The sequence below is a fragment of the Eptesicus fuscus genome, chromosome 2 (genome assembly GCF_027574615.1).
Source record: "Eptesicus fuscus isolate TK198812 chromosome 2, DD_ASM_mEF_20220401, whole genome shotgun sequence".
Taxonomy (NCBI): Eukaryota; Metazoa; Chordata; class Mammalia; order Chiroptera; family Vespertilionidae; genus Eptesicus; species Eptesicus fuscus.
In genome coordinates this window covers 88,522,816-88,550,684 of record NC_072474.1, presented here as the reverse complement: position 1 = coordinate 88,550,684, position 27,869 = coordinate 88,522,816, and the positions used below count along the sequence as shown (strand labels likewise).

At 40.3% G+C, this 27,869-nt stretch overlaps 1 protein-coding gene across 2 annotated transcripts in view; it reads left to right on the top strand.

Annotated features, from left to right (window-relative positions):
- Positions 1 to 724: 724 nt before the first annotated feature.
- Positions 725 to 27,869, top strand: part of GABRB1 (gamma-aminobutyric acid type A receptor subunit beta1) — a 368,333-nt gene continuing 341,188 nt past the window's right edge. Inside the window, exons 1-3 of one of the 2 annotated variants that reach the window (XM_008140278.3) lie at positions 725 to 804; positions 960 to 1,051; positions 1,481 to 1,548. In XM_008140278.3, the coding sequence (XP_008138500.1) occupies positions 725 to 804; positions 960 to 1,051; positions 1,481 to 1,548 (240 nt within the window). The remainder of the gene's footprint in view (positions 805 to 959; positions 1,052 to 1,480; positions 1,549 to 27,869) is intronic. The other variant, XM_054723776.1, reaches the window with a different exon arrangement.

The window sequence follows — 27,869 nt, the reverse complement described above, 5'->3', positions numbered from 1 at the left end:
GCAGAGACTAAAAGGGGGAGGGAAGAAAGGAAGCGGAAAAAACTGACCCGCCCCTCCTCTCCTCCCTCCCACAGAGAAGGGCTACCCTAACTGGGATGTCTTAAAAAGCCTCCCAGGGGGACCAGATTCTTGGAGTCCTCAAATATTCCTGGGTTTCCTCTACCTTTTCCCTTCTTCTGTGGCTTTCCCTCTTCATGCACTTCATTCTCCACCCCACCCCACCGCCAAGCTTTCCTCCCTCCCCCTTCCCATCGCACACACACACACACTGGCGACCAGAGAACCGCCCTCTCTCCAAACTCCCAGTTCTAGGACCACTGTGACTGTTAACGAAAGGTGCCAATCACAGGCAGCCTTAGCCAGATGCCTGCGAGTTGAGTTTAAAAAAAAAAAAAAAAAAAAAAAAGGCAGGTTGAGGGCATAGAGGAAAAGAACATAGCAACCTCCAATCCCAATACACTTGCACGTAGGATTCCCAACAAGCAAACAGCAGGATATCTCCGACGACTCTGAGGACGCAGAGCACCACAAACAGGAACTTTAAAGGGATTGAAATCTGTTGCCTGTTCCACTAGGAATATTGTTTGCAAGGCACAAGGTGTCTTTTGGTGGAGAGCACCCTCTGCGCATGCGCAGGTCCATTCGGGAATTACTGCCCTGCCGCCGACTAAGTTGCATTCCTTGAATCTTCGCCGAAAAGACAATTCTTTAATCAGAGTTAGTAATGTGGACAGTGCATAATCGAGAGAGTCTGGGGCTTCTCTCTTTCCCTGTGATGATTGCCATGGTCTGTTGTGCACACAGGTGAGCTATTTTTTTTTTTTTCTCTTAGTGTTTTTCTTGTTACATGCTTGCTGGATCATGTAGCTTGTTATTTGGGGGTAGGTGTGCCTATCTATTTTTATGTCTGCTCGCAGTTTGTGCTCATTCTGAATACGGTCCCTACTTCTTCCCTTCAGCGCCAATGAGCCCAGCAACATGTCATACGTGAAAGAGACAGTGGACAGATTGCTCAAAGGATATGACATTCGCTTGCGGCCGGACTTTGGAGGTAAAGCTTCATCTTTTTTTTTTCAACCTGTAACCCACACCTAGTTCTCCTTTCCTGACAAAGATAAATGTCAGGAAAAAAAAAAAGCATGTAATGTTCGTAAGCGTGCACTGTGCCCTACGTCTTGGATACACACACACACACACACACACACACACACACACACGTACACGCACACAGGATCCCCCCAGTAGCAGGTGGATGAAACCCCAGGCAGAGCCAACCTTACCTCGGCCCGACACACCCTCTGCATAGTCACTGCATCACGCGTGTGCCCACACCTGTTTTCCCAGGCTGTCCCCCGCAGGAGGGCTGGGAGTGCAGGGAGCCCATTCAGAATGTAGTAAGTGCCAAGGAAGCCCCTGTCCCCTCCCCAGTCCGTCGCCACTCTGAGAATATGCCCACAATGCGTCCCATCTCCCCCGGCAGGGCCCCCCGTGGACGTCGGGATGCGGATCGATGTCGCCAGCATAGACATGGTTTCCGAAGTGAACATGGTGAGTGGTCTCAGCACGGGCTCGGCGGCTGGGCTTACGCAGATGCGAAATGGACCGGTCCCCGTGCCCTCTGCGTTTCATTGGCGGTCATCGCGCCCCGGCCGCGGGAGTCCCACTCCGCGTGCGCTCCCCACCCTGGCACACACACACACACCCTGTGGCCCCCGGTTTGTATTTTCAACGCACACCCGGGCTACTGCGGCGTTCCGGGGGGGGGGTGGGGAAACGTGCGCGGCACTATTTGGGGAAAGACGGGTGACTGGCAGCCGTGGATCGGGTGGGGCGGAGTCTGAGCGGTACTTGAGCAGGGTTTCCTCCGGTGTTCCGATGCGGAGGGCACCATCTGCCGGCGGCAGGCGGCCTGCACTGGGGTGTTGGGACCCTGGTCCGCAGCCTCCTTTTCTCCAGGTCCGTTTCCCCCGCAGCCTGGAGCCGGACAGACTCAGTCCCAGCACGGAGTACACCAGCACACAGAGGAGGTTTCAGTGTCCCATCCCTCTTTCCAGGCTCCAGCACACCCTGTGGCAGGAGCAACAGGCTGAGACAATAGTCCGTGCTTGCTCATAAGGACGTGCTCAAGCCAGCGTCTGGGCAGGCTCATATCGTTCCCATGTGGTGGTTGATGAATTTGCCTTGTTGCATTTTGCAAATTTAAGATGAAACAGAATGACTCGGGTTATTGCTTTGTTTTACCCTGGAAACTTAAGCATCCTGCAAAAGCCTGCTGACTAAAAGGATGGTGGAAGGAAGGGGGTGAGAGTAACAGCGCAGTCCTTTCATTTCAAAGGGTTAACATTCTATTGTTTTATTTTTTTTTTCTCCTCCCTTTCTGAAGCTATTGCAAAAATGGATTGAAATCATATCTGTCAGTTTCTCTATTGGCTGGTTTCAACCACGGAGGGGTAGCAGTTTTCTAGTTGTTAGAGTTTCTAACTGTTGCTTCCGGTAAGGCAGGGGTGAAAGCCTGTTGCTTTTCTAGAACCAACCACCTAGGGAACAGCTAGATCTAGGTGAGCAACATGTCATTTTTTTTCCGCTTGCGAAAAAAAAAAATATTGTGGCAGCAGAAATTTAGAGAACCTGAATAATTTAAAGACTAAAACCTTTAGGGATTTTATCCATCTACAGTTGTAAAGGCTATTGAAATGTCTTTTCATTTCATTACTAGTGTGTCATTCTATTTTAACATGCTAAGGTTTAAGAATTTTTTAAAGATTTGGACAGGAAGGAGAAATATGTTTATAATCTATTGAATATGATTATAATAAGTGTGACTATTACATTTCTGTATTTTACAGTTGTAACTTACCCAACTTTATTTTTTTTTCTTTTTAAAATTAATTTTTCAATTACAGTTGACATACAATATTATATTAGTAACATTGTGATTAGGCATTTACATACCTTAGGAAGTGCTCACCCGAATAGTAATTTACCCAGATTTAAATAGCTTATTTAAAATACTATTTTAAAATAAGTTATCTAATTATTGTATTAGAAAAAGAAAACCAATTTTTAAAAAGTAATGCACAATGGATATTTTCTGATGTGGAAAAGATTTTTAATAGACTGACTTATTTAAAATATTTTGTTCACATACATGTCACTAAAACAAAGCAACCCAAAACACAATGTTTACAAACACTGAATAGCATAATAACATGTGTACATATGCAAATCATACTCAATCTATGCTATTGCAACTAAACAAATTAGAAAAAAACAAGTAATTTGTATCATGTAGATAAATAATAACATTTTTATTCTTTTATTTGGCACCTTGTAAGTACCCACATAGGTAATTTATAAAATAGGAGAAGATTAGGGGAGCTCTAAGGGAAACAGTGCCTTTGCCGGCAGTCAGTATTCTGTTTGGCACATTATACTTTTTAGAATTGTAAAAAATGTATAATTCTGTTAACTATATTTACAAACACCTTTTCAGGTATTTTTTTTAATTTGAATTGGAAAGGTTCTATTAACCCAAACAACCACCACAAGAAAAAAGCTCTGTATTGAATTTTATATAAAGCTCAGAAAAATAATTTAATTGCAGTGCTACTGGAAATAGCTCCTAATGATGGAATAATACAATCTATTTACTCACTGTGCCATGTGTATATGTACTTGCTTTAAAAAAATATTCACTGAGCAAGATTAAATCAATGAAAAATACGTTCCACTAATATACGAATTACCTTTCCACAACAGTGTTAGAGCAATATGGGAAAATAAAAAGCACTAGCATTGAAAAATAATAAAACTTGATTTGCTTATTCTTCTTTGTTTCTCTTTTTAATGAGAGCTACCAACAAGACCCAAGGTTTATTTGATCTTTTCTCTGACAAAACATTGAAATGAATAGATTGGAAATAACTCCAAGAAAAATGGAAACAAAGAGGAATTTTAGGATTGAGGGTTCTGTATAAACACAACCTGGATGGTTGACCCTGGTTAAGAGAATGGTCTATAATATGCTTTGGTTTTTAGATAATGTAAGTTGGGGGGAAAGGTCTATGGGAAATAACACTATTGCTTATTTTATTAATCATGTCTTAGTAGCCTGATGGACAGTAACTTTTGAAGTTATGTAATAGGAAATGTTCACCAAAATTAATTTAAAAAGTAAGAATGGACAAATAATATAATAAAAATAGCTTTAAGGAAAATTCAGACAAAAATTCATTACTAAAGCATTGCTCATTTTTATATTCTATTCATTATTGTTATTATCCACCCATCCCACAGCTGGGAAAATGACATAATAATCATACATTACAGTAATGGGTTTGAAACTAGGTTATGTTAATTTTGTTATTTTTTAAATTATAATATAGTTCCATATTGGTTTATAGCATTGTCTGTTTTAAAGACTAGCATAACATCAAAAATATTTTCTGATTTATATACTTCAGGATAGAAAATATTTTTCCCAAATAAAAAAGTAAAATAGACAGCTTTTACAGTCAATGATCTCTGCTATCCAGAATCGTAGTTACTGAGCAGTGAATGTAAAACCTCTGTAGAATAATACTAATGCAGAAAAAAAAAAGATACTTAAGAGCAAGGCTTTTCTTTTCAGGAAATAATATTATTGATTGAATTAAGAAGGATTTTCTTCTGACATAACTTGATATATTGTGTATGTGCCAGTGACTATAAACCACTGTGATTTCCATTTATTGTTATATTAATCTCTCAACAATTTTTGTCAAGCCATATACCTACACACACACACACACACACACACACACACACACACACACACACACACACACACTTTCTAGGATGATTAAAAATGAACAGGAGGCAGTTGGGACAAAAAAGAGACAGTAGCCTCCAGAAATTGCCTTAAAGTAACCACTAACATCTCCTGATGTAAGCCCAGTGAAACATGGATAACAATAAGCAAGTCTTCCCTTTATAGTAGACTGGGGAAACATGATATTAACTACATGCAAAAAAGTGGGTAGACTCTTGTATTTCATATTTCAAGGACTTTTAAAGCGGTGGCTTCTTTTGACCAAGTAGGAGTTCCAACCACAGAGCTCCCTGTCCCTGATCTAAAGACACCATGGCCCAAGTGACCACTCCCACAAGACTTTACATCTATTGAGTCCTAACTTAAAGTAGCCATTCCCAGTAATAGATGACTGACAAGTATTTATTTTCTTTCTTTCCTTCATGCATGGATGGATGCAACTGTGAATTTTCTTATAGACATTATAAATAATAAAAACAACCAAAAGAAAAAAAAGCAGAACTAAAATAAGTCAACTGTATAAATAATGCCTAAAAGAAAAGCAAATATAATTAACTAAACATCAGTGTTGCGAAAGTCCACTGTTGTTGCTGTTGTTATTTTAATATTTGATTCCAGGTTTCTGGTACACACTTCAGTTTATCTCTAATTACCATCATCTTGGTAACACAAAATAGTAACCACCTGTCAGAATCACTCCCCTCCCCACCTATTTATTCAAATCAGTGTTTCTCTATCTTTTAAGTGTATCTGAATCACTCTGAACTTTTAAAATATTAAAATGCATATTCTAAATCAGAGGTCTGGGATGGGGTTGGACATTCTGCATTTTTAACCACTCTCAGTGATGCCAATCACTGGTATGTGGACACACTTTGAGCAGCAAAGGCTGCAGTACATTATTCTGAGATTTAGCATTATTAAGAAATGAACGTCTTTTTTTCTGTTAAGTTTCTCTAGGAATGGTATTATTCCAAGGTTCCAAATTAAGTCTCAAATTAATTTCCAGGTAGTTAAACAGGTAGCTGTGTTCAAAAGAGAAATTTAGTTTAGTAATTGATGATAAGCAACAGAATAAAGGCAAGAGCCTGGATAACAGGGCTTGACTTAGACTACTAAGCAGCCCTCCTAACTGTGTCAATACTTATGAGTCAGCCAACCTTAAATGATGGCTGTGAAAATATTGCCAAGCACTGTCATTCTGACACTGCCATCCTGCTGCTTTACAGAACACCAATGACTTCTCTTCTTCAGAATAGAGAACATTGCAAACTGTTTTTGCCCCTATTGAGGCGCTTGCAATAGCTTTGTAAAATAGCCTAAACATACTCTTGCTGCTGTCAGTAAATTCTCTGAGGTTATAATAGAATTCCTTTGCAAATAGAGGAAATAGGTCAGTACCATTTAAAGGTAGGAACAGATATCAGCAGTTAAATAACATTTTCTCTTATAGGAGTAATCGATCAGGTCTCACGTTTAGGTGCTGGGTTACAATATTATACCATCTGGAAAAGCTGACAGAGGAAAAACTTCCCTTTGCCTTTCAGTTTGGAGAGAGCATAAAGATCTTTTCATGCCTTAAGCCACTTCTAAGCAATCCTATCCAGATTTTTAAGACTTTGAGTTCACATTTGAAAGCCTTTGTTCTTAGGATCACAAGGCCACACTGGGTATTAAAATGTGTAATGCAATAGCAACATTTATTGAACATATCCTATGTATCAAGTATGGTTATTAAATAGTTTTTTTTCTTTTGTATTAGTCGCTCATTTAATCCTCTGTTTAAGGCTATGCAGTTATTACGAGGTTGAGAGAAGGAGACTTTGGTTGAGAGAGGTTAAATAAGTTGTTCAGAAGATGTATAGCTGTTAAATGGCAGAGCCAGTATTTGAAACCAGGCAGCCTTACTCCAGGAGCAGGTTCCTATCTGCTAGGTAACTAAAAAAATATTCCTGGAATTTAGGTTTGGAACCTTGAGTGAGTCATTTGACTTCTCTGGGCCTTAGGTGTCTCCTCTGTAAAATGAAGGTAAATGACATGATTGCTAAACCTATTTCTAATTCAGATATTCAATGATATAAATTTAGACCATTAAAGAGTTTAGATTATCAAAATCAAGATTCTTCCTCTCCATCTTATTCTCTAGTTGGAGTCCATCTGTACCATTTTATTCTCCTGTTATATGTGTCAAGCAACAAGTATTTATTGAATTACCTCTGAGTACAAATGATGGTAGTCTCCTGGGAACATAGCAGCAATTACTGCAGGCAATTCAGGCTTCTTGAAACACCATTTTAGTTGGTCATGGCATTATCTTCCTTTTTTCTCCTAGTTAAATAGATCCCCAAAGGCAGAAATGAGAAATGTTGGCTCAATAGTCTTAAAATGAGACTTGACTGATGCTTGGTTTATATTATATTTAATATTGGAACTAGGACCAAATTAGAAATATTTCTGTCTGATATTGTCCATTGTATTCAAACTGGGAACATTGCTCTACTACTGCCAAACTAATACTTTTTTCAACACTTAATGTGAAACAGAAGGAAACTGTTATTTTCTAGGGCTGGGATATCCTAAAGGATTTACCTATTCCACCTAAAATCTTTCCTTCAGATGGTCTGGTAAGCAAGGGTGTTTATCTCAACTGAATATCACTAAGTATCAATCCTGTGTCTGATGCTTTCTGTCTTGGCATGCTTCCCAAAGTTTTATTAGCACCCTCAAAACACACATAAATGAAAACTTGCATTGCCCAGCCAGCATGGCTTAGTGCTTGAACGTTGATCTATGAACCAGGAGGTCATGGTTCAATTCCCTATCAGGGCACATGCCCGGGTTGCAGGCTCGATCCCCAGTGGGGGGGTGTGCAGGAGGCAGCTGATCGATGATTCTTTCTCATCGATGTTTCTATCTCTTTCTCCCTCCCCCTTCCTTTCTGAAATAAATAAAAATCTCTCTATATAAAAGCCTAAGCAACCGTTCAACTGTTCAACCATTTGGCCATTCAACTGGTCGCTATGACACGCACTGACCAACGGGGGGCAGATGCTCAATGCAAGAGCTGCGCCCTGGCGGTCAGTACGCTCCCACAGTGGGAGTGCCGCTCAGCTGACTGACAGGCACCAGATGCCAGGCTCACGGCTGGCGAGCAAAGCTGTGACATCGTGAGCCTCTCCCGTGGACACTACTCCTGCGTGCCCCTACCCCATCTGAACTGGGACCAGGATTGGGACCAGCATCGGGACTGACTGGGTGTGAGCCCATAGCCGCTTCTCATGGGCATGCCGGTATTGCCCTAGGATGTGTGTGAGACTGCAGCAGAGCATCAGAGAGCCTACCGAGCGGCGGTGGCAGGTGCAGTGGGGCCAGGATGAGCAGGAGCAGTGTGGCACCTGGCCTGGGCTCAGGCTCCTCCTGGCTGCCTGCCACTTAGCACACTACTATATCCCTCGAGGGATGTTGGACTGCTGGTTTCGGCCCAATCCCTGAGGCCACGTCGAGGGGTCTCTAGTCTATACTAATAAATGGCTAATATGCAAATTGGTCAGGACACCTTCACAGTAACAACTGAACAGCAGGCTGCGTGGGGCAACCAGGCTGGCAGGGGGGTTAGTGAAGGATGACCAAATGACTGAACAGCAGGCTGCGTGGGGTGACCAGGCTGGCAGGGGGGGGGCGCAGTTGGGGGCGACCAGGCCGGCAAAGGGGGGCAGTTGGGGGTTACCAGGCCAGCAGGGGAGGCAGTAAAGGGTGACCAGGCTGGTAGGGGGGTCAGTTAGGGGTGACTAGGCTGGCAGGGGGGACAGTTGGGGGCAACCAGGCTGGCAGTGGGGGGCAGTTAGGGGTGACCAGGCTGGCAGGGAGGGCAGTAAGGGGCAATCAGGCCAGTGGGTGGGGGGCAGTTAGGGGTGATCAAGCTGGCAGGCAAAGGTGGTTAGGGATGATCAGGCTGGCAGCGGGGGGGGGGGGGGTAGTTAGGGGTGATCAGGCAGACAGGCAGGTGAGCATTTAGGAGCCAGCCCTCCTGGATTGTGAGAGGGATGTCCCAAGGATCGGGCCTAAACCGGCAGTCGGACATCCCTCAAGGGGTCCCGGATTGGAGAGAGTGCAGGCTGGACTGAGGGGACCCTCCCCTCCCCCGTGCACAAATTTTGTGCACTGGGCCTCTAGTATATATATAAAAAAGAAAGAAAACTTTCATTCTCAAGGAAGGTAAAGCATTTCAAAAGAAAAATGGTATTAAATTTTTCCAAATGATTTACTTTAATAACTCAAATGGCATTATTATCCTTGAGGATAATAGGAAGATGGGTGAATATATGCTTATAATTGATTACATGTTAGTACAGAATTTCCCCATAAACTTTTTCAGAGCACTGAATCCTATTTTTCATAAAACCACCATCCATCGAGTTTCTGTATTTTAGAATACTCCTGTTTTTAGCAGATTGTGCATTTCATGAAATCTCTTAACTGCTATCTACTGAAAGAAGTCAATAGTCAATAGTAAATAACAATCTATTACTTGGCACTTGACAGAAATGCTCAAGAAAGGGTTTATAATTAATCTTATCAGAGCTGATAACTTAGAAGGCTAGCCACAAAAAAGATGTGTGGGTTTCTTTCATGAGCCTAGTTACCTCATTTTCATAGTCGGTATTTTTTTGCCAGTAGTTATTTCTGCTACCCCTTCATTAAGTGCCTAAGGTATTCCTACCCTTGCAGCTCCAATAAAACCCATCATCATATTGTATATTTAAGATTAAAGGCCATTTTTCCAAGAGCATTCCTTCCACTACTCTTGTGAATAAAGCAGATGAGATGTCCTGTGGCATTTACACTCTTTAAAAATATATATATATTTAAATTTTCTATTCCAGAGTGAAGATTTTTCCCCCTTTGAAAGATTTGGAAACATCCATAGTTAACATGGTCTTGGGGTGTTTGGGTCCATCACATGCTTATAGACAACTACAGGCCCAGTGCACAAATTCGTGCATGGGTGGGGTACCTCGGCTTGGCCGGTGATCAGGACCGATGGGGGCCGATGGGGGCAAGCCAGCCGGCTGGGGAGGGACCGAGAGAGGTTGGCCTGCCAGCCCCAATCAGGTTGATTGGGGCTGGCAGGCCAACCTAGACCAGTGGTCGGCAAACTCATTAATCAACAGAGCCAAATATCAACGGTACAATGATTGAAATTTCTTTTGAGAGCCAAATTTTTAAAACTTAAACTTCTTCTAACGCCACTTGTTCAAAATAGACTCGCCCAGGCCGTGGTATTTTGTGGAAGAGCCACACTCAAGGGGCCAAAGAGTCGCATGTGGCTCGCGAGCACAGTTTGCCGACCACGGACCTAGACAATTAGTCTTTTTACATGGCCTATACTGGGCTCTAGGGATGGAATTATGACCAAGACATGCCCCCTACTTTCAAGTATTTCACAGAGTACAAAACAATGTATATATAAAGTTATTTTAGGACAATGTGGTAGATGCTATGATAGAGACAGTCAAGTCCAGGATCCTGTGGGTGCACGGAGGGGTGGTTTCTCAGGCATGGTGAAGGGCTAATGCTTGACATGAATCTTAAGGAGGTTGAGTAGTCCGCACCATGTATAGGCTGCAAATGAACAGGAAAACATTCCAAACTGAAGCAAGGGTATAGGCATTAGCAGGTGTGCCTGAAAACAGTATGGAGTGTTCTGGGAACTACAGATAATTCACCATGGTGAGAACTTAAAGGGCATTGGGAAGATTGTCAAGAGATAAGACAGAATTCTAAAAGCAGAGTAAAACAATGTTAGTGAATGTTCTCACTTATATAAAAGAAGCCTCTGTAGAAACATACATATTTATATATTTGTATAGGCATTGACAATATCTGGAAGAATACACAAGAAATTAGTAACAGGGTTTCTCTTAGAAGTGGACCCAGGACTAGGAGAATGAGTTGGAGGGATATTTATAGTTCTTCATATATACTTTTGAATTTTTTGCTTAAAAAAATAAAAATATTATATTGGTACCCTGCACCCCTCCCACGCCTTCACCATTGCCTGTCCATGGGCTATGCATATATGTATATATATTCCCCTGTTAATCACTTCCCACTCACCCACCCACCCTCACTTTTCTTCTGAGATTCATCAATCTGTTCTACACTTCTCTGTTTCTGCATATTGTTATAAGGTACTTCTGGGAACATTGAGGTAGAATAGTAGAAATTGGAACTATCCTGAAAAACACTAGTTCCTTGGTTGACTCTTATAGTTCTGTTCACAAATAAGGCAATTTTTCCAGAGAGAAATCCTGGGCCCATAGACGTGGTGGCTGAAATGGGCTGGCTAGAGATATGGAGAAAGGGTGCTGGCCAAAGACAGCGACTACAGTGCAGTCAACTTTAATCTCTAGCAACATTGTCCTTTATCTAGGAAGACCTGGACCCTGACAGGATTGAGACCAAACTTCTCAAATTGCCCCAGAGCAGTGATCTTTATATTCTGTTTCAGTTGCCTTTATAAAACCATAGAGGTGGGGAAAATAGATGTGTGGGGAGCCCACTTACGTAGCACCTGCTCTCTTCTCCATGCTGTCCCTAAAATGATTCCAAGCAGTGAAATCAGTGTGAGTTCTCATATAAATTGTATTTGGGGATGCGATGAAACGGTGTAACAGACAGCACCAGTGCGGCCAATAGTGGGCCCGGAGAAATGAAGCCTAGCTTCTAGGCCGTTAAAAAGGCTCCCAGTAGCTTGCAGAAGAACTGAAACAATTGAAAAGCCTGGTGGGGATGATTTTAAACAAGAATCCCCTCCCCCAAATGGTCTCCTAGAAAGAGGATATCTATTTAAACAAAGGCAGAGATTGTTTTATTTCGTTTACAGAAAGAGGCAGAGAAGCAGCTCAGGGAATATATTCAAATAAAGAGGGTTCGTAGGTACCCATTAGCAATCAGCTATTCCAACCTTACCTCAACTGAAAAGGAGCACAGGTTTAAGGCCCCTTGGATATAACAGAAAAGTCAGAGGTTAGATGCCTGGCTCCTGTCCTGAAAGGATTAATCAGGCAAGTTGCTAGGAGTAGTATATCCCGCTTGAATGAGAGGGTTTGTTTGGGATCCTTCCTGAAAGCGGGGGGGATGGGGGGGGGAATAGATTTGTTGAAAGCGAGAACCCCTGCCTACTCTAACCCTCTGTGACTCATGGGGAGGTTTTTCTTCTTCTGACCTATTATTTTCAGGGTGATGATATACAATTCTCTAGTCAAGAGAAACAGTTTTGTGGTTTTCAGAGAGACAGTTCAGTGACATTTATTTGAAATCCTTCCTGTGCCTAGAATGTATTTTCATGTCAGAGGCCATCATTTCTCCCTCCTGTAATCCTCTCCCACCCAAATGCATCTAGAGCTACTTCAAAACCCACAGGAAGTCATCTTTCTTCTGCAGAGCCTTTTCTGTAGCCACACTAGAGAGAATTCTGATGGAGAACAGGTATTGGGCAGATAAAAAATCAAGACCCTGAAAAGACAAAAGACCCAATATAAACAATGATCATCTTTCAGCATGCATAACGTTTTTATTTATTAACCTTGTCCTTTTCTCCCACACTGTATATGCTCCAGGAAGTTTAGGGATTGTATTTTTTATGCTTTTTATGTAACTCCTTGCATATTGCAGGGACTTAATAACAAATAACATTTGTTATGATTATAAAAGAATTTTTCTAGTCATAAAAAGAGTAATAATGGCATTTAAAATTTTAATTCTGGAATTAATAGTTTCTCTGTCAGTTCTACCTTATACATTCATCGGTAATTTTCTTTCATGTTGATCATGAATCATGAGCTGTTTCCATAGAAACAACTTCATCACATGGCACAGCTAGTTTCACAGACACAGTCACTTCATGACAAATATCATTGCATGCCTGTGTGTGTGTGTGTGTGTGTGTGCGCACGCCCACTTGCACTTCTTGACTTACAGTGGGGGTATGTTCTGACAAACCCATCCTAACTGAAAATAGCGTAAGTAAAAAGTGCATTTAATGCACCTAACTTACCTAACATCATAGCTCAGTCTAGCCTATCTCACATGTGCTCAGAACATTTACATTAGCCTGCACTTGGGAAATTATGTTGAGTTTCATCTCAAGACTCATTGCCTTCCTCTTCTCAGCAGAAGCAGGAGACACAGATGGGTGTTTCATAGACCTGATGGGATGCGAAAACCCAATACACAGTATCCAGAAAATGCTGGCAGCATGATATACTATAGAGTATGGGTTGTTTATCCTGTGACTCACTGCCGCTGCCCAGCACCAGGAAAGAGTATCATAATCATATCATTAGCCTGGTGAAAAATCAAAATTCAAAATTTAAAGTACTGACTGCATATTTCTACTGGCTGTGTATCAATTTTGCAACATATTAATGTTGGAAAATTGTAAGTCAAGCCATGGCAGGTTGGAGACCTCTATGCTTACACATGTATATACATACATACACACACACACACACATGCACATAACTTTATTTTAAAATGTTTTTATTGATATCAGAGAGGAAGGGTGAGGGAGAGAGAGACATTGAACCATCAATGATGAGAATCACTGATCTGATTGGCTGCATCCTGCATGCCTACTACTGGGGATTGAGCCTGCAACCCCTGCATGTGCCCTGACCAGGAATTGAATCATGACCACTTGGTTCATAGGTTGATGCTTAACCACTGAGCAACACCGGCCAGGCCACACACACAACTTTTATCAGCTTTAGAAATAATGACTGCTTTTCATTTTCAAAATGTTATTTACATATGGGCATCTGGACTATCACTATTTCTGGACACATTTAAAAGATTATTAAAGAATAAATTGATTGATGACTACAAAATGAATGGCATTTTAAAAGAAGGAAAACCAAACATAAAATATAGTATGGAAAAGGGATTCTTCAGCTAATCTGGAGAGGTTTTGGATCAGATAAGTTAAATTTTAAAATATAACCAAGAAACTTAAAATTTGAAAATACTGTGTAAAGTAAAAAATATGTCTAATCCAGAACTATTTAGCATATATATATTATGTAATATATGTATATTACATATAATATATATCTACATCTGTCTATGTCTATCTATTTATATATCTAGTCATTTTTTCTTCCAATTGTGTCCTTACAATTACATGGTATGTTTGCTTTGAAATGTCAACTTTTGTCTGAAACTCTCACATCCACACAGTAATTTGTTATAACTAGTAAATGTGTTAAATCAACTACCACATTACATGATGATAAAATATTCTTTCCACTGACATCACAACCCCTTTGCCCTGTCCCCCACTCCATCCCCAAAACACACACAAGTCAGTACATCCCAAATAAACAACTGAGGAAATAAAAACTCCAGTTCAAACTGACTCCTGAGTTGAGGCAGATGAGAGGAGAGAAAAAGATTCGCTATAAAGGTTAATAATGTTGGTCAATTAAACACTTTGGATTAGTATGTTGAGATCTGATTTTTAGACGTTTTGAAGTTGGGAACAAAAGAAAGACAGGATGAAAAATTTGGAGAGTAGAATGTATTCATAAAAATGAAAAATCATATTCAGTCCTTGTTGAGCTGTTGGTGCATATCTCCTAAGTCAATGCAGACACCACTTTGGGAGATACCCACAAGCTGTGTCGTCATGAACTTTGAAGGGGATTTCATAACCTGGTTCTCTGAATTTGTGGAAGAGAATGACTTTCAGGATCTACAGATGGTGTCTGCCCTACTGTGTTCAAAATCAGTGTTGTAGGATGTAAGCATATCTTGATGAATTGGTTTTGCATGGTCACCATGCAGCTATTCCACATTTAAATTTGCACTTGTGGTTCTGCAAAATGCACAGAGATATATGAATCCAAAGTCAGTCAAACCAAACGCCATTTTTCCTTTTCAATACTATTCAATTGCACTGAGTGGAGGTTTGTTTTTGAGTCAAAATGTGGGCCTCTGTTGGTAGTGTATGTAGGGAGCATCTACTGAAGGTGATTTCAGGTTAATTGGGAAGTGACCCGCTTGAAATGCCTCCATCAGATCTCAATATCTTCAGCTTTAACTATATTGAAATACAAATAACCCTGAGAGGGTCAACAATGATTGTAGTTTTCAATTCCTGTATTTAAACCAGAGTGTGAATGAATGGTTGAATGAGCAAACAGGTTTGTGTAAGGGACAGAGATGAGAAAAGGACATGAGGAGAGAGGGAAAACTGGAGTTATTTTATACTTTTGCCCAGAATCAGCAGTTTCTTGACTTTGGGACATGATATGAAACTGCTAGAAAAAATGACTCAGGTGTGCTGAGACAGCATTGTTCACGCTGAAACCCTGATTCAAAGGCATTTGGCTGGATTTGACAGTGATGCCCAATATTTTGTAGCATAAGATGTAAAATGAACAAATTCACCTCTATTTTCTCTAGGTGTAGCATCCATGCTGACTGGGCAAGATAACGATAATGTCTTGTAGACTAAAAAACCTGATGAATCTCTTAGTTAAAATCAGTGTCTAGCAGGCAGCATGCAGGCAACTTTTTAAGTCCAGACACTCCTTATCTGGCAAATATAATTTTGGTGTTTTCCCTAAAGTACGTTCCCCTTGAATGTGCTTCTGTCAGGTTCTATTTCAATAATTTTAAATCACTTTGAAATGTCAGAATTATGTTGTATCCTAATTTATACTCTCAAGTATAAATCTAATGACTTACTTAAGCCCTTTTATTTTTAGTTCCATGTGAAATAGAAATAATAATTTCTGTTCTACCTATTTCAGGGAGCTGTGAGAATCAAAAGAGATAAGTCATGTACAAATATGTTCTGTACATGTGATGTATAATCTTTAAATCGCTATATAAATTTTAAGTGTTCGTATTTTTATTTTTCTATTATATTTCAGATTTTCAATGAATTTATCTCTTATTTTTCTTTATTGATTAAGGTATTACATATGTCTACTTTTCCCTCCATTGCCCCCACCCCAGCACATGCCCTCACCCCTCTAGTGTCTGTGTTCATTGGTTATGCTTATGCATGCAAGACCTTTGGTTGATCCCTCCTCTACCCTCCCTTGCCTTCCTTCTGAGGTTTGATGGTCTGTTTGATGCTTCTCTGTTTCTGGATCTATTTTTGTCCATCAGTTTATGTTGTTAATTATATTCCACAAATGAGTCAGATCATGTGATATGTATCTTTCTCTGACTGACTTATTTCACTTAGCATAATGCTCTCCAGTTCCATCCATGCTTTGCAAATGGTAAGAATTCCTTCTTTTTTTACCACAGCGTAATATTCCATTGTGTAGATGTACCACAGTTTTTTAATCCACTCATCTGCTGATGGGCACTTAGGCTGTTTCCAAATCTTAGCTATTGTCAATTGTGCTGCCATGAACATAGGGTTGCATATATTCTTTCTCATTGGTGTTTCTGATTTCTTGGGATATATTCCTAGAAGTGGGGTCACTGGGTCAAATGGAAGTACCATTTTTAATTTTTTGAGGAAATTCCATACTGTTCTCTACAGTGGCTGCACCAGCCTGCATTCCTACCAGCAGTGTATGAGGGTTCCTCTTTCTCCACATCCTCACCAGCACTTGTCGTTTGTTGATTTGTTGATGATAGCCATTCTAACAGGTGTGAGGTGATACCTCATTGTTGTTTTGACTTGCATCTCTCAGATGATTAGTGACTTTGAGCATGTTTTCATATGTCTCTTGGCCTTCTATATGTCCTCTTTTGAAAAGTGTCTATTTAGGTCCTTTGTCCAATTTTTTTATTGGATTGTTTATCTTCCTTTTTTTAAGTTGTATGAGCTCCCTGTAAATTTTGGAGATTAAACCCTTATCGGTGATCACATTGGCAAATACGTTCTCCCATGCAGTGGGCTCTCCTGTTTTGTTTTTTTTTTTAATATATATATTTTTTATTTTTTGCAGAGAGGAAGGGAGAGGGAGAGAGATAGAGAGTTAGAAACATCGATGAGAGAGAAATATCGATCAGCCGCCTCCTGCACACCTCCTTCTGGGGTTGTGCCCACAACCAAGGTACATGCTCTTGACTGGAATTTAACCTGGGACCCTTCAGTCCGCAGGTCGACGCTCTAACCACTGACCCAAACCGGTCAGCGCTGTCCTGTTGTTTTGTTGATTTTTTTTTTTTTTTTTTTTGCTGTGCAGAAGCCTTATACCTTGATGTAGTCATATTTGTTTATTTTCTCCTTAGTTTCCAAGATATTGCTACGACATATGTCTGAGATTTTGCTGCCTGTGGATTCCTCTAAGATTTTTATGGTTTCCCATCTTATGTTTAAGCCCTTTATCCATTTTGAGTTTATTTTTGGTATGGTGAAAGTTGGTGGTCTAGTTTCATTTTTTTTGCACATATCTGTCCAATTTTTCCAACACCATTTATTGAAGAGATTGTCTGTCTTGACTCTAGTGTATGCTTTTTGCCTCCTTTGTCAAATATTAATTGAGCATAGTGGCTTAGGTCGATTTCTGGTTTCTCTGTTCTGTTCCATTGATCTATATGTCTGTTCTGTGACAGTACTAGGCAGTTTTGAGTACGGTGGCTTTGTAATATAGCTTGATATCTGGTATCGAGATCCCTCCTAATTTGTTCTTCTCTCTCAGGATCCGGGGAATAGCTGCGGCTATTCGGGTTCTTTTTTTATTTCACACTAGAGGCCCGGTGCATGAAATTCATGCATGGGTCGTGCCCCTAGGCCTGGCCGGTGATCAGGGTCGATCAAAGCTAGGCCAATCAGGGCCAGGCCAGAGAGGAGGTGACGGTTGTTGGGCTGGGTGCGGAAGGAATGGATGCCAGATGCCACCGCCGCCATTGTCAGCACCCTGCTACCACGTGGTTCTCTGCCTCCTCCACTCCTCCTTCCCTCGCCACCAGGCCACCACTGCGGCGGGCCGGCAGCAGGCCGATCGGCCTGAGGGAGGGACAGGGCACGGGAGGTTGGCTAGTCAGGGGGAGGGACCACGGGAGGTTGGCCAACCGGGGGAGGTTGGCTGTGGGAGCACACTGACCACCAGGGGGCAGCTCCTGCATTGAGTGTCTGGCCCCTGGTGGTCAGTGCGTGTCATAGCAACTGGTTGTTACAGTCATTCCAGTTGCTTAGGCTTTCATATACATATATATGAGTTTTTAGAGAGTTTGTTCCAGGTCTATGAAATATGCCGCTGGTATTTCAATGGGGATTGCATTGAATCCATAGATTGCTTTGGGTAGTATGGACATTTTAATCAAGTTGATTCTAGCAATCCATGAACACGGTATATTCTTCCATTTGTGTATGTCTTCCTCTACGTCTCTTTTCAACATCCTGTATGTTTCCGAGTACAGGTCTTTTACCTCCTTAGTTAAGTTTATTCCTAGGTATCTTAATTTCTTTGTTGCAATGATAAATGGGAATTTTTGTAAATTCACTATTGGTGTATAAAAATGCCAAAGATTTCTGGGTTTTAAGTTTGTATCCTGCTACATTGTTGAATTCATTTATTAAGTCTAATGATTTTTTGATGAGGTCTTTAGGGTTTTCTATGTACAGTATCATGTCATCTGTGAATAATGAGTTTTACTTCTTTTTTTCCCCCCAGTTTGGATCCCTTTTATTTCTTCTTGTTTAATCACTATGGATAGCACTTCCAATACTATGTTGAATAGGAGTGGTGAGAGTGGGCATCCTGTCTTACTCCTGTTCTTAGGTGAAATGTTTTAGTTTTTGCCCATTGAGTATGATGTTGGCTATAGGTTTGTCATACAAGTCTTTTATTATATTGAGGTTTGATCCCTCTATTCCCACTTTGCTGAGGGTTTTTATCAAGAAAGGGTGTTGGGTTTTGTCAAATGCTTTTTCTGAATCAATTGATATGACTATGTGACTTTTATCTCTCAATTTGTTTGTTATGTATCACATTTATTGATTTGTGGATATTGTACCATCCTTGCATCCCCAAATAAATCCCACTTGGTCATGGTGCATGATCTTTCTAATGTAATGTTGGAACCAATTTGCTAGAATTTTGTTGAGGATTTTGGCATCTATGTTCATGAGGGATATTGGTCTATAATTCTCTGTCTTTGTATTGTCTTTATCTGGTTTTGGAATTAGGGTACTGCTGGCTTCATAGAAAGCGCTTGGAAGTGTTCCTTCCTCTTGAATTTTTATGGAATAGTCTGAGGCGGTTAAGTTTTAGTTCTTCTTTGAATGTTTAGTCTTATCCCCTGTGAGACTGTCTGTCCCAGGGCTTTTGTTTGCTGGAAGTTTTTTGATTACTGCTTCAATTTCCTCCATAATTATTGGCCTATTGAGATTATTTGATTCTTCGTGATTGAGTTTTGAGAGGTTATATTTTTCTAGGAATATGTCCATTTCCTCTAGGTTGTCTAGTTTGCTGGAAAAGAGTTGTTCATAGTAATTGTTTACAATCCTTTGTATTTCAGTGGGGTCTGTTGTTATTTCACCTCTTTCATTTCTGATTTTGTTTATATAGGTCCTCTCTTTTTGCTTCTTGGTGAGCCTGTCTAGAGGTTCATCAATCTTGTTTATCCTTTCAAAGAATCAGTTCTTGGTTTCTTTTCTTTTCTTTTTTTTTTCCTTTGGTTTCTATGTCATTTATTTCTGATTTTTTTCATTTGTTCTCTGATTTTTTAAAAAATATATATTTTATTAATTTTTTTTACAGAGAGGAAGGGAGAGGGATAGAGAGTTAGAAACATTGATCAGTTGCCTCCTGCACACCCCCTACTGGGGATGTGTGCACAACCAAGGTACATGCCCTTGACCGGAATCGAACCTGGGACCCTTCAGTCTGCAGGCCAACACTCTATCCACTGAGCAAAACTGGTTAGGGCTCTGCTCTGATCTTTATTATCTCCTTTCTTCTGCTCAATCTGTATTTTTCTTATTGTTCTCTTTCTAATTCTTTTAGTTGTAGAGTTAGATAATTTATTATCAGTTTTTCTTTTTTTTTGAGGTAGGCCTGCAATGCTATGAACTTCCTTCTCAGGACTGCTTTCACTATGTCCCATACATTTTGGATTGTTGTGTTTTCATTCTCATTCATTTTCAGGATGTTTTTAATTTATTCTTTGATCTCTTTGGTAACCCAATCATTGTTTAATAGCATGCTATTCAGCCTCCAAATGTTTGAATTTTTTAATTGTAGTTGATTTCTAATATTATGCCATTGTGGTCTGAGGAGCTGCTTGATATGATTTCAAACTTCTTGAATTTGGAGAGACTTTGCCTGTGACCTAATATGTGGTCTAACTTTGAAAATGTCCCATGTGCATTTAAGAAGAATGTATGAAACATAGTTTTGGGGTGAAATGTTCTGAAGATGTCAATTAAGTTCATCTGATCTATTGAGTCATTTAGGATTGCTGTTTTTTTGTTGTTTGTTTTTTTTTTTTGCAGATTTTTTGTCCAGAGGATTTATCAGTGGGGTATTAAAGTCCCCTACTATGATTGTATTGTTGTTGATCTCACCCTTGGTATCTCCAAGAAGTTTTTATTATGTATTTGGGTGCTCCTGCATTAGGGGCATATATGTTTACCAGAGCTGTATCCTCCAGTTGTATCAATCCCTTTAGTATTATGAAGTGGCCTTCCTTAGCTCTTGTTATGGCTTTCATTCTGAGGACTATTTTGTCAGATGTAAATATTGCTACCCCAGCTTTCTTTTATTTCATTTCCATTTGCCTGAAAGATATTTTTCCATCCCTTCACTTTCAGTCTGTGTGAGTCCCTTGTTCTAAGGTGGGTCTCTTGTAGACTGCATATGTATGGGTCATGTTTCCTTATCCATTTAGCCACTAGATGTCTTTTGATTGGAGCATTTATGTTTAAAGTTATTATTGATAGGTACTGGTTTGTAGCCATTTTTATTTTTTGTGCTTGTGTTCCTTCTTCCCTTTTTATTTCTTTTTACAATAGTCCCTTTAGCATTTCTTGCATTGGTGGCTTGGTAGTGATAAACTCCCTTAGCCTTTTTTATCTGTGAAGCTCCTGATTTTCCCCTTCAATTTTGAATGATAGTCTTGCTGGATAGAGTATTCTTGCATTCAGTCCCTTGCTTTGCATCACTTTGCTTACTTCCTTCCATTTCTTCTGGCCTGATGTGTTTCTGTTGAGAAATCATTTGATAATCTAATGGGAGATCCCTTGTAGATAACTCTCTGTCTCTCTCTTACAGCCTTTAAGAGTCTCTCTTTGTCAAAAACATTTGCCATCATAATTATGAAGTGTCTTGGTGTGGGTCTTTTTGGTTTCATCTTGTTTGGAACTCTCTGTGCTTGTGTGAGATTTTTCTTCTCTAAATTGGGGAAGTTTCCTGACATTATTTCTTCAAATAGGTTTTCTAACCCTTGCTCCTCTTATTGTTGTTCTGAAACCCCTATTACACATATTTTGCTTCATTTCATGTTGTCCTGAAGCTCCCTTAGGCTCTCCTCCTGACATTTCTTTTTTTTTTTTCTCTAATTGCAGTTCCAATTAGGTGTGTTTTGCTGCACTGTCTTCTAATTCGCTAATTTCGTCCTCTGCTTCTTCTTCTTTTTTTTTAATTTAATAAATCTTTATTGTTCAGATTATTGCAATTGTTTCTCCTTTTTTCCCCCATAGCTCCCCTCCACCTGGTTCCCACCCCACCCTCTGCCCTTGCCTCCCCCGCACTGTCCTCATCCATATAGGAGTACGATTTCTGTCCAGTCTCTTCCCGCACCCCCCTCACAGATACCCCTTTCCCCTGAGAATTATCAATCCACTCCCATTCTATGACCCTGATTCTATTATATTCACCAGTTTATTCTGTTCCTCAGATTTTTAATTCACTTGATTTTTAGATTCACTTGTTGATAGATATGTATTTGTTGTTCATAATTTTTATCTTTACTTTTTTCTTCTTTTTCCTCTTTTTAAAGAATACCTTTCAGCATTTCATATAATACTGGTTTGGTGGTGATGAACTCCTTTAGCTTTTTCTTATCTGTGAAGCTCTTTATCCGACCTTCAATTCTGAATGATAACTTTGCTGGGTAGAGTAATCTTGGCTGTAGGTCCTTGCTATTCATCACTTTGAATATTTCTTGCCACTCCTGTCTGGCCTGCATAGTTTCTGTTGAGAAATCAGCTGATAATCATATGGGTGCTCCCTTGTAGGTAACTAACTGTTTTTCTCTTGCTACTTTTAATATTCTCTCTTTGTCTTTTGCCTTGGCATTTTAATTATGATGTGTCTTGGTGTGGTCCTCTTTGGATTCCTTTTGTTTGGAGTTCTATGCGCTTCCTGGACTTGTAAGTCTATTTCTTTCACCAGGTGGGGGAAGTTTTCAGTCATTATTTCTTCAAATAGGTTTTCAGTATCTTGCTCTCTTTCTTCTTCTGGCACCCCCATAATTCTGATGTTGGTACACTTGAAGTTGTCCCAGAGGCTCCTTACACTATCTTCAATTTTCTGGATCCTCTTCTCTACTTGCTTCTCTGGAGGAGTGTCCTTTGCCTCTTTGTATTCCAAATCTTTGACTTGATTCTTGCATTCCTCTAGTCTGCTGTTGGGTGTCTGTATAATACTTTTTATTTCAGTCAGTGTATGTTTAATATCTAGTTGGTCCTTTTTTATATCCTTGTTGGTCTCGTTAAATTTATCTGCCTTTTCTAGGAAATTCTTGAAAAACCTTATAACCGTGGTTTTGAACTCTAGTCCAGTTGTTTGTTCTCCTCCATTTCTTTCGTTTGTGATCTGTTTCCTTGTCTCCTCATTTTCGCTGCTTCCCGGGGTTGGTAGGGTAGCTTTGTGTGCTAAGTGTCCTATATGGTTCAATTGGTCAGCCTTCCAGTTACCTGAGGTGGACACTCTTGGTGCACCCCTTTGTGGACTGTGTGTACAATCTTGTTGTAGTTAAGTCTTGATTGTTGTTGGTGTCACTGGGAGGAATTGACCTCTAGGCCAATTGGCTGTGAGGACCCGCTGTGTCTATAACGGAAGAATTGCTCTGCTGGAGACACGTTTATGGGGCAGGACTTGTTCCAGTAGGGCTTTGGTGTTCATTGAGTCTGCCTCTTGAATGTGTCCCTTATGAGAGTAGTTGAAATCTGGTGTCGTCTCACACAGACCACTAGATACACTAGTGTCTGGATCTCCAATGGGGTGCAGGTCAGCTGCTGTCTGAGGCCATCCAGCAGGAGCTACAGCAAGAACTACAGTTTTCCCCTCTTTGCTTGTAATTTGGCGGTTTTGGAGCAGTCTGACTGGAGCTGCAGTTTATTTGGTTAAGCTTCGACAGGGCAGGCCATTTATATGCAAAAACTGCTGTGTGGAGCCTGGGCGGGTTTGTAGATTGTTCGGGGCGGGGTCTCAGGGCATCACTAGGCTAGGGCGTGGCAAACAGCAATGGCTGCTAGTTTGCCTTTTCTGCCTTTCCGTGTTTCCAAGTCCCCGTGCCCCGTGCTTCAGCACAGTAAACAATGATTGCTGGGTGCACCTCTGCAAGAAAGTCACCCTCACTTTTCGACCCGATGGCAAACAGTCCAGCTCCTCCTTGTAGGTGTCTGGGTCCCCCACGTGTCCCCAGAAACTGGATTTCAGAGTAATCGGGAGCTTGTCTCCCTTCGGGTTGAAAAAAAGCCGCACGCCCAGTCACCCGCCACCAGCCCGATTCTCATGCCTCTGTACCTCAGCTTTTCAGCATTTTTGCTCCTTTCTTTTTCCTTCTAGTTGTAAAACTTCCACTCAGCCAGCTTTCCTTGGTTTTGGGTGGTAGACGTTTTGTCTTTTAGTTGTAGTTTTGAAATTGTGCGAGGCGGCAGTTTAGTTGTTTACCTTTGCCGCCATCTTGGTTTCTCTTGCTTCTTCTGGTATACTATTTGAAACCTTCCATAATGTTTTTATTGTATTTATATCACTCTTTATTTTCCCTTGATTCTTACATAAGTTGTTGATTTTCTCATCCATCCAGTTTATAAACTGTATGACCAATAGTCTGAATTCTCTTTCTGACATATTGCATGCCTCCATTTCATTTTGTTTCTTTTCTGAGGATTCCTCCTTATCTTTCCTTTGTGGGTTGTTTCTTTGTCTCCCCATTTTTGCTCTCACGGAAGGTTCTAGGTTTTGAGTCACGCAGGGCCTGTAACTGCAGTGATGGGTTTGGTGGTGGGTCTCACAGTCACCAGGCCCAGGGTCGAAGCAGCAGGGTTGGTGGATGTCGCATGGCCCTGGCTCCTCGTGCAGTTGTGGTGCTCGGAGCTAAAGCATTGGACTGGTGGGAGGAGAGCATGCGCCGGAACTCACAGGAGCCTGCATCCGGGAAGGCTGGAGTCCTGGTGTCTGCTGGTCTCCAGCTAAGGCAGCAGATCCTTGTCTGGAGTGGCTGTAGGGTCCTGGGTGGTTTCTGAGGACACTGTGGGTAGAAGTGAGGCTGGGATCCAAGTCACAGCAGCTCTCCTCATCAAGATGGCATGGCCTCTGCAGCACAGCCAGCTGCCCTGGGAGTGATTACAGTGTTAGCAGAGGCTGCCTGGCTAGGCAAGCTTGGACTGCCAGCCCCTGAAAGTTCTGCAGGATCTAACTGTCCTCCCCTCCCCTCACCACACACACACACACACACACACACACACACACACACCACATCCCCACACTCCTCTTTCACTCCCTCACTCACTCACACTCTCTTCCTCACTGCTATCCTCCCGGTTGCCATCTTCCAAGTCCAAATTTCTCTCTCTTTAATGCCAAAACATGAGGAGTAACACTTACATCATGCATAATCAAATATAATAATATTTTATATGATATTTTCATTGTGAAGTTGAAATTCACAATACTTATAATTGTGAAATTTTTCTGTAAGATGACAGAAAAAAATGGAAAGAATTTCCCCCACCTTGCCTCCTGATCATGTTCTCTTGGTACTCTTGGCTCTCTAGGGTCTCTCAAACATAAAGTTTCAGCCTATAAAGGGACTCCCAAACCTCTCTAAATTTCATATTTTGTATTACTCCCAGTTATGTGGAAGAAATGAGATACATGTTTTCCATGGGATTCGCCTAGGGATTAGAGCTCTGGCATTGACTTAGTTATATAATTTACTTATAACCCCTAGCTTACAGGATATGTTACTTTGGCATTAAGTCTAGGGTAATCATATAATTTATTGTCCTGATATGCACTTTTGATAATGAATGGGAACTCCATTAATATTACTTGGACAAGAAGTGTAAACCAATACTGTCCTGGGAAAGTCAGGTTTATGATCATCCAGTGCCACACAAAGCTTGAATTTCTTCATATTTAAAATGGGGATAAATGATACTTTTTTTTTAGGTCATTGAACAACAAATAAGATAATGTGTTGTCTGACTTGGGGAAAAGATTTTTTCTTCTTCTCCACCTCCCCCTCCTCTTCCTCCTCCTCCTCCTCCTCCTTCTTCTTCATTATCATCTTAATTATTGAGTACTTACTGTGTACCAAGAACTGTTATTAGTGCTTTATATGTAAATATCAACTATAATTATGTGGATTATGAGATCACCTAATAAGAATCTTTCCACTAAAGTTTGAGATAATCAAACTAATAAAAACATAATCTGTCAGCTCACCTTTGCTCACCAAGTACTTCATAAGAGCAAAGAAACTTGCTAGGAATTATGAATTTTTAAAAATTATAGCATTTGCCTGACCAGCATGGCTCAGTGGTTGAGTGTCAATCTATGAACCATGAGGTCATGGATCCATTCCGTTTAGGGCACATGCCTGGGTTGCAGGCTCGATCCCCAGTAGGGGGTGTGCAAGAGGCAGCCAATCAATGATTCTCTCTCATCAATGATGTTTCTATCTTTCTCTCCCTTTCCCTTCCTCTCAGAAAAGAATAAAAATATATTTAAAAAAACATATCCTCTGGTGAGGATTTAAAAATTAGGTTAAAAAATTGTAGGATTTACTTTATTCCTTCAAGGAACAGCCAAGAATTTCACTGAGAAGATAAGTTATGAAAATATAACTGTCTTCATGATATCATACTAGAGCAAATATAGTACTATTAAAGGGATCCTGAAGATGAGGTCACAACTCATTACATGGTAGATAAGAGAGTGCAACCAAGCTGAGATGTTTAAGAGGACAATAATGTAGGTAGGAAGATGATGGCTAGTCTAGGCAGAGAAAATGGTACTAAGATGTCTGTAGAGATAAGATTACAAGGACTGGAAAGCTATCCTGTAGTCTTGATAATAACACAGTACTTACTGAACACTGCCACAAAGCTGGTTCTATTCTAAATACCTTAAAAATATTAATCCACATAATCCATAATGTGGCCTTATGAAGCATATATTATTATCTCTATTTTACTAATAAGGAAACTGAGATGTAGAAAAGTTAAGTAACTTGCCCTAAGTTACACAACTATGACGTGATAGAGCTATGACTTGCACCAAGGTGGATTGACTTCAGAGTCTATGTGTAGGAGTTAGGTCACTAAACCAGTTAGATCATAAAACATCATTACTTCTAGTAACTGAAAGGTAGAGAAGTTTCAAAAATTAGGAAATATGGTCAATACTTAGCAAAATGCATTAGCAATTGGTATTATTTACTCCCGAGTTAAACTTTATAAATATTAAGTTGGGGCTTGATTAATGTCTTCAGGTTTATGAAAATGTATGATCTATTCCCTGATTGAAATCACATTGGAGCGATTGTATACAAGGTGATACTTAAAGAGCTGTGTTAGTAACTTAATGGAAATAGGAAGAAAGAAGAGATTTGATGCCCCTTCTGAGAGAACTCTTAAAGAAAGAATCAAAGTTTAGATTAGACATAAGGAAGAACATCTTAACTGAGATGAGTAAGAAGATGCTGGAAGGAGCTACCAAGAGTAGCTGGAAAATGTCCTTCCTTAAAAAACTTCAGAACAAGAAAAATAATTATGTCTGTCCTAGTTGGCTTATACAGCTCTTCTATCCAAAGGCAAGAGGGCAAGACAAGAAATATTATTTTTCTAGGATCCTTCCTGATGAAGGAATTTTATTTTCTAAGATTTTCTACTTGGTATTTATAAAAAGTCCATTATAAGATCTTGTATAATTCTCACATTTTGATCACCTTTATAGTATATATAATTCAAGATTACAGCAACACTCAGAGGCAGTGTCAAGGCACTTGGCTGGGTTGTCATTAATTCAGTTGCTCTTTCTGGAACAAATTTATTGACTTTATGGTGCACAGTACTCACACTTATATCTCAGAAAAAGTTGCATTTCACTAACCATTAGGGTAGTTAATAAAGAAAAGATGCAGGAGACATTAAATACTCAAATGCCAAGGGTCTCCTGTTATGAGAGCTTGTTGAAGACTTTGCCAGTGTCTTCCACACAGGGCAGGCTGAGTTAAACATGTTGAATTAAATTTATAATGTAATACATTCAACTCAAATCTGTGTATACGTTTGTATGCAGTCCAGGAAAAAGAAAGACAACCCTTAATATTAAGAATAGAAATAGTTATTAAAATATAATTAATATATACCATGTATTTGGTACCAGAATAAATACTTGACATCAGTTTTTACAAGATCCATCAGATAGAGGAATATTTAACATCCTAATTTCACAGATAAAGAACTGAGTCCAGGAAGGTTGATTTGTGTTGGAGTTGTGTTGAAAACTCAGGCCTGTTTGATTTCAGAACCAGAGATTTAACCCCCTCTTTTGGGTTCTGGGACCCAATTCCAATGTGTTTGTTTCTGTGGGGGGTTGGGGGGGGGGAGGGTATTTCTCACATATATACCAAGCAAATGGGTGTCCTACAGTTCAACTCAATTCTGACACTATCTATCCAGTGATCGATCATATCAGGTTCCACAGGTTAAAGGTTCAGTTCTACAGGACTGCTCCCCACTTCCGATGCTGCTTGCAAGCCCAGGTTGCTTGCACTTGTATAACCAACTGTAAATTAGAGCTTTCTATGACCCCCTTTTTGGGTTCAATTTTTTTTTTTTTTTTTT